Source organism: Solea senegalensis, linkage group LG9, assembly GCF_019176455.1.
Source record: "Solea senegalensis isolate Sse05_10M linkage group LG9, IFAPA_SoseM_1, whole genome shotgun sequence".
Taxonomy (NCBI): Eukaryota; Metazoa; Chordata; class Actinopteri; order Pleuronectiformes; family Soleidae; genus Solea; species Solea senegalensis.
Window position 1 is genome coordinate 11,507,680 of NC_058029.1, and position 6,787 is coordinate 11,514,466.

At 42.1% G+C, this 6,787-nt stretch overlaps 1 protein-coding gene across 2 annotated transcripts; it reads left to right on the top strand.

Annotated features, from left to right (window-relative positions):
• The first annotated feature begins 1,788 nt into the window (after positions 1-1,788).
• Positions 1,789-6,121, top strand: zgc:91890 (solute carrier family 52, riboflavin transporter, member 3-B). 2 transcript variants are annotated; one of them, XM_044033291.1, is made up of 4 exons: positions 1,789-1,872; positions 3,906-4,954; positions 5,047-5,170; positions 5,427-6,121. In XM_044033291.1, exons 2-4 carry the CDS (start codon positions 3,936-3,938, stop codon positions 5,637-5,639), a joined length of 1,356 nt encoding a protein of 451 aa, XP_043889226.1. In that variant the 5' UTR covers positions 1,789-1,872; positions 3,906-3,935; the 3' UTR covers positions 5,640-6,121. The 2 variants fall into 2 exon arrangements, with proteins under 2 accessions (XP_043889226.1, XP_043889225.1); XM_044033290.1 differs by lacking the exon at positions 1,789-1,872 and adding an exon at positions 2,925-3,072.
• The last annotated feature ends 666 nt before the right edge of the window (positions 6,122-6,787 follow it).

Here is a 6,787-nt window from a genome sequence, read left to right on the forward strand (position 1 = left end):
TTTGTCAATTTAAAGCATTAGAGGCAGGTTTTAACACTAACTTGTATCACTTACCTATTTAAACTGTAGTCGTGAAGCAAATGTACCTTTCCTATTTGACTACCTAGACTATGTAAGTGCAATGTTTATGCTCTTTGGAGAGATATTAGTGTCAGGGCTGTGTATAGGCAAGTATACATGCAGGATACTATAAGCAAGAAGATATGTTGCCTGCTGCCAAATAGTGGTCAGAGGCTAAACTACCACTACAAATAATTGATGCAGTATCACAGCATGAAATATCACAATATTTTTGTGTATCAATATTTTTCTTATGCCGCTAAATAGTGAGAACAAAGCTTTTAGCTGCTAAATACTGTTCTATCAGCTGCTGAATAGGATTTTCTCACACATACACACACACAAATAATTTGCTATATTTGGTGCATTGATATTTCTGTACAAATAGTATAGCACTTTTAAGTTCAATATACAAAACAAGAAAGAATGGAATTTTTAACAGGTGCACGTTTTCAGAGGCTGCTTTGGAATGCTACGCTGATAATCAATGATCCAAATATAGTTGCGTCACTGCAACAATAGGATAAGGTCAAGTGATGACTTCTCGATAGTAGAAATGTTATCTGTGTACCCACAGCTGGATCCCCGCCCTCCTGCTGACGTCTACAAGTGAGTCTCACAGATCAACTCGCAGTGTACATGCAGTACTAAAAACACAGACATATTTGTTTAAACACAGAGCCCCACAAGTTTTGAGAAAGAAAGCAGAGTATTGTACTACAGGAAACATTCATCATGACTCCAGGTCACAGCAGTGCCCTGAAGAATCCTGACGTTTTATCAAAACAACACTGTCCTGTGACTGAGTGACCTGATTGGTTGTTTGTGTTATGTTTGTGTGTATAGTATTATTTACATTCAGTATTGTCAGCGAATGTCAGTTGAGGTTTTTCTGCTGTTTAGTGAATTCATCAGTCATCAGGTTTGGAGTGAAATAACAGGTCAAACAGAGGTTAAAGATGACCCCACAGTTCATGAGTGGAAAGTTAAATCTTTAGTGGAACGATATGTAGAGTGTGTAAAGTGAGTTCTCATAATGCTGTTTCATTCCAATTGAATTGAATTCCAATTACACTAATCTATGAATGTATACACAGTGCAAAAAAGCCTGTATTTGGGCACTTGTTAGTTGATATTTGGCAGCAACCAGGAGGCACTAAAATCATTAGTGTTTGACGTTATTGTGCCACAAGTAATTTGCTTCATCACAAGCCTAAAAAGAACATTGTTGTTGAGTCTAGAGGAGGGAACATGAAGTACCAGTCAGTGCAGAGGGGGGTGCACGGGCAAATCAAATACCATCCAGTGGAGTTACTGCCCAACAGGAGTCATTCATTTGAGCTGGAATTTATGCTGAACAAAAGCCAGACTGACCCCGACCCCACACCCACTCAGAAATCACAGAAAGCCATCCACAGTCATATTCTGGTTGGTTAAGCTTAGATACAACCTTCCTCCTGCTTAGTGGGGACATACAACACTGACTGCATGTCGTTATTGTCTGTCTCCTCCCAGAAATCTTCTACTGTATGTGCCCATTCCTCCTCTTTCCTTTCTTAAATCCTTATTCCCTTTCTCCACCCACCCCTTCTCACAAGGACTCCGGCTCCCCAACTGGATCCTTGGCTCGGCCCTTAGCTGTCACATGATACAAATCAGAGATCTACAAAAAGCACTCGGCTTAATGTGTATTCATACCTGACAGACAGGAACATCAGGAGGCCACTGTGAGTTTAACACATGAGGGGAGAAAGACCCTTGGCACAGTTTCACTTTTCAGCACTGACTCCACCGTAACTCCGTCGCCAGCAGGTAGGTGGTTTGATTCTCTTCTAATTTAGAATTAAAAAAGTAAAAAGTAAAGTGATAAAAGCAGCAGAGCATTTGTGTTGCCTTATTTTATCATCAGAACATTACCTTTTTCAAAAATCCACAATATACTGTTGTGTTTTAACCTACTGTTGTGTTTTAACCTAACACACTGTAGAGCAATTTAATTTTTTTCTAATCTAAAAAGAATAATTTGACATAATTTGTCCCAGTCAGCTCCCACTACACTTCCTATTTGTTTCTGGCATTTTGGGGGAACAAATTACATCATAATACATCAACTTAATTGTGGTACTAGAGGAGAAGACAAGGGATCATCAAAGGCATGACTAACAGACTAACTGGAAAATCAACATTTCCATCTCTTTCGCTAAATACTGCTAACTCTCAGCCATTGTGCTGTCTCACAGTCACTGAACATGAGAAACCACCTAAACAAATGATCTATGCTCAAATTATGCTTGAAACACTCTTCTTTTAGTGTTTTGGCCTCCCAATTTGGCATGTTCCATTTTTTATTTATTTTTTCAAATCAACTTTACTAAGCACGGGGACGTGGTGCAGTGGCAAAGTTGATAGACTGGTCTTGACAAGTGATTGTGAAACTAGAGATACAAATCAACACAGGACAAGCTGGTTCATCCAAAATAGCTGCTTGTACAGTGCCAGTAAAAATGATCTTATGAATACAGAGAGGAACAGATACATGCACTGTTTGTAAAGTGTGAAGCTACAACTGTTCTTTCCCACCGCAGCCTGTGTGTGTAAACGGAGGTAGAACACATGGTTATGTGACGGATCGGGGGGGAGGGAAAAGGAAAAAAAAGAAGAGTTATTCAAACTAAGCCTCTCCCCTTAACTCTTTTCCCTCCCCTTTGTGAGATACTACACACACACATTAAAAGAGAGACCATGTGGCTGATTTTGAAACCAGTCCTCCTGCAGCGTCACTGTAGACAGAGCCCATGTGCGCCTGTGCGGCCCCTCCTCTGTCAAGTGCAACAGAGACACGGAAGCAGAATGTGAGCCTGGATGACTCTGTGAGTGGAGGAGAAAAGGGGGAGGGAGATCTCACACAAACACACCCATGCATTCAGACACTTAATGCTGTTGTAACAGGACGAAACTGTGATCATGATGCAGTGAGAGGGTTCTGAATGAAAAGAGTAGAGTCTGAAGAAGGTAAGAGAATAGTATTCTTACAGTACAAAGTGGATGTATGGGGAGAGTAGTGGTTAGTTGACTGCTGAAATACAGTATCAGTCTATTTCCTGTTTCATACCATCTGCTTCTCATGCTGTGATGAAACGGAAGCACTGAACAGTTTTAGATGTAGTGGTTATGAATAGAGTTGGTCATGTTTAACAGCCACCAGTGTTTCCTTTTCCTTGAATGTGAATGATCTCATTTTATTCTTTAAATGTCGATAAATGACATTATTTGGTCATTGTGGATATTTTGGAACCTAGAACTATATTTTGAACCTAGAACTGGTCTTCACCATCTTCACAGTTGTATTCCTCCCCTTCACACCACTTAAATGTATTTGTTTATGTCACAGCCACATGGTGCTTTTTATGTGCGCGGTTGTGTGTCAGTGTGTGAAAGGTCAGGCCTTTAGACGAGAGCAACGGAGGGAATTAGAGGCAGAGAAAAGGGGGGAGAGTGGGAAGGTCATTCCCAGTCACATGGGCACATGTCCTTGTTCACATTCAGATTTCAGAACTTTATTCCTCCAACAAATGCAAATATTTCACTTAACCTCTATGAACTACAACCACACAAACAGTATGTTACATGTGAAAGGCACTTGTTTTATATGTAGTAATTCATTTAGTTGGGTTTGTCACATTTAAATAGGTTTATACCGTCTTATAGCCCAGATTCTGCCGTTTAATATTATTCGTGCTCAGTGCAGTATTCCACAATATTTTTACCTTTGGGCTTAACTCCCTTATGAAATTAAGTTTCACATTCTTCAAATCTAACTGCATTATGTTGTCTCTGTGTTTCAGAGAGTGTACGTCCACCTCGATCTCCTCATCATGTCGCTGCTCACGCACGTGCTGGCCTGTCTGTTTGGTATGGGCTCCTGGGTGGCCATCAATGGGATGTGGGTGGAGCTCCCTCTGATTGTTCCAGGGATCCCAGAGGGCTGGTACCTGCCGTCATACCTCACGGTCATCATCCAGATGGCCAACATCGGTCCTCTTTTTATCACCCTGATGCACCGCTTCCGTCCAGGGGCACTGGATGAGCGGCCGGTCATCTACTGCATTGTGGTGTTGGGGATCATTGCTACATTCCTGCTGGCTTTCTTCTGGAGGGACACAGTGACAATAGCGGGCTCTTTGCACAGTGTTCCCCTGCTGGTCTTAAGCTTCCTGGTCTCTGTCGTAGACTGCACCTCCTCCGTTACCTTTCTGCCTTTCATGATGCGGTTGGGTCCACAGTACCTCACAACATACTTTGCAGGCGAGGGCCTCAGCGGTCTGGTGCCTGCTATTGTGGCTTTGATTCAAGGTGTTGGTGTTGTCCAATGTCAAAATGCTAACAACACATCTGATAATGTCACTGCGGTTGAAGGTGCTGAGCTAGAGGCCATCTACCTGCCCGCTAAATTCTCTGCTCAGGTCTTCTTCATATTCCTCAGCGCTATGATGGCTGTGTCGCTGGTAGCCTTCATCCTACTCAACCATCACCCAGCTGTGGCTCGGGAGAGGAAGAATGACCTCTACTTCAGTGGGGATCTGAGTACGGGGAAAAGAGAACAAGGTCTGTCTCTGCATGCTCAGACCCCAGAACAGAAGCCAATGATCAGTCCCCTGGACGCAGTCAGGAGGGAACCCAGGAGCTCTTTTGGAAGTGGTACATACAGCAAGCTTGAGGTGATCTTCATCTTTGTTGTGTTGGCCTGGGTCAACGCTCTGACCAACGCAGTGCTGCCCTCAGTGCAGTCCTACTCCTGTCTGCCTTATGGGAACAAGGCCTACCACCTGGCAGCCACCATGGCAGCTGTTGCTAACCCAGTCGCCTGCTTCATAGCCATGTTTATACCAATTAGGTAAGAAAAACACGCTTTTTACACAAAAATTTTAAACTTAGTACATATACAGCCAGATGCAGAGTGTAACAAAATATATGCTCTGCTTCCAGGTCTCTCATCTTCATGGGTTTCATGACCATGTTTGGGACTGGATTTGGAGCCTACAACATGGCCATGGCTGCTCTTAGTCCCTGTCCACTGCTGGTGCACAGTGTCTCTGGAACTGTAGTCATAGTAAGACTCATGAATGATGAATTTAGGCATAATGCATAATGTAGTTTTCTTTGGATTTTAAGTAGTTGTTTTTTGTTCAATAAGATACTGTATATAGATTTAAAAATAAGCATTCAAGTCTAAGTTGAACTGTACTTTTAAAAACCTCCTGATTTATGATACAAAATAGCTATTGAAGAAGGCTAACATGGAATCAACCATGGACATGGACTGGATGTTATTCTAATGCATATCATCTATCTCCTCTGTGCTGCAGGTGCTGACCTGGATCCTGTTTGTCCTGTCCCTATCCTACGTGAAGGTCATCATTGGAGTGATTCTGCGGGATGAGGGCCACAGTGCCCTGGTGTGGTGTGGGTCAGTAGTGCAGTTGGGCTCCATGGTTGGGGCCATATCCATGTTTCCGTTGGTCAGTGTCTATGGACTTTTTAAGTCAGGTGATCCTTGCAACACCACATGCTCAATGTAGAAACTAGATATGTTGAAAGTTAGCATTGCTGTACAACACTGAAACACAAAGAGCAATTTAGTGATGTTTAACTTACTCACATAAGCGTTACATACTCCAACCTTTATAACTTATGTTACAGGTAGTCCGACTTTAACTCAGAGTGTATCACAACCATGATGTGTTTCTACATAGATGTCTGTATTTATTGACTTTTACAGGGAGTTCTACACATAGCTGAAATGACAGTAAGATTGTCATTGTCTCAGCCTACAGACCAAATGAATAGTACTATAATATGTAATAGTAAACACTACTGAGCACTACTTCAAAGCAATTGTATTTGAACAGCTGTGAAAGTGTAACACATTGATGTTGCTTTTAACATGTACCTTGACTTGAGATTTTTTGTGGTTTAACATAACTTGCTTTGTTCATTTTACGAGAGTTTACGAAAAAAAAGAAACCTGTTTAACTATGCCAAATAAAACCTTTTGTTTTTATTGCTGCCTCAGAAAGGTGTTTGATACTGCAGATGATCCTTAACAGCCACTTCATCCAAACCCAGCTGGGACAAAATGGTTTTATGCCCAAGAACAGCGAGTGGATGGGGGTGGGGGGGTTGGTTGAACATGCTGTCGGTGGTTTACCATGCTGTCAGACAGCTGATCTGCCACATTGTAACACAACTTCCATGCTGTTCAACTTATATATTATGCCCAAGAAAAGAGCTGTCTGGCAGCATGAGGGCATAAGTAGAGACTGTGTTGAGCACTTTACTTAGGGGTACATATTTCACCCACAAGTGTAAACGCATAAAGACAAAGTGCAGTCTCCATTCAAAGAGTTTACTCTACACTGCAAACCCCTGAATCTTGTAGGGAGGAAATTAGCGAGAGATGGGATATTTGACACTGAGGCTCTGAAGCCTGTTTCACTCTCTTGAAGAAGACTGACCAACAATGTTTGAGGCTTCATACGCCACAATGAAACACCTGAAGTGAGGTAACTGATGTCAATCTTCGGGCGCTGTTTCATTTGTTATAAGGAGACACAAAAGGCCCTGTGTTCCCTCCCTGCTTTGTAGCATTCATCATGTTCTCTCATTGAAAATCAAGAAAAGGTACAGCACTGAACAACTTTATTAGACCCCCTGTCATAAAAATGAG

Coding starts and splice junctions, on each gene's coding strand:
- zgc:91890 (XM_044033291.1), top strand. CDS start 3,936: ATGTCGCTGCTCACGCACGTGCTGGCCTGTCTGTTTGGTATGGGCTCC. Junction 4,955..5,046: donor GCCATGTTTATACCAATTAG/GTAAGAAAAACA, acceptor CTCTGCTTCCAG/GTCTCTCATCTTCATGGGTT. Junction 5,171..5,426: donor TCTCTGGAACTGTAGTCATA/GTAAGACTCATG, acceptor TCTGTGCTGCAG/GTGCTGACCTGGATCCTGTT.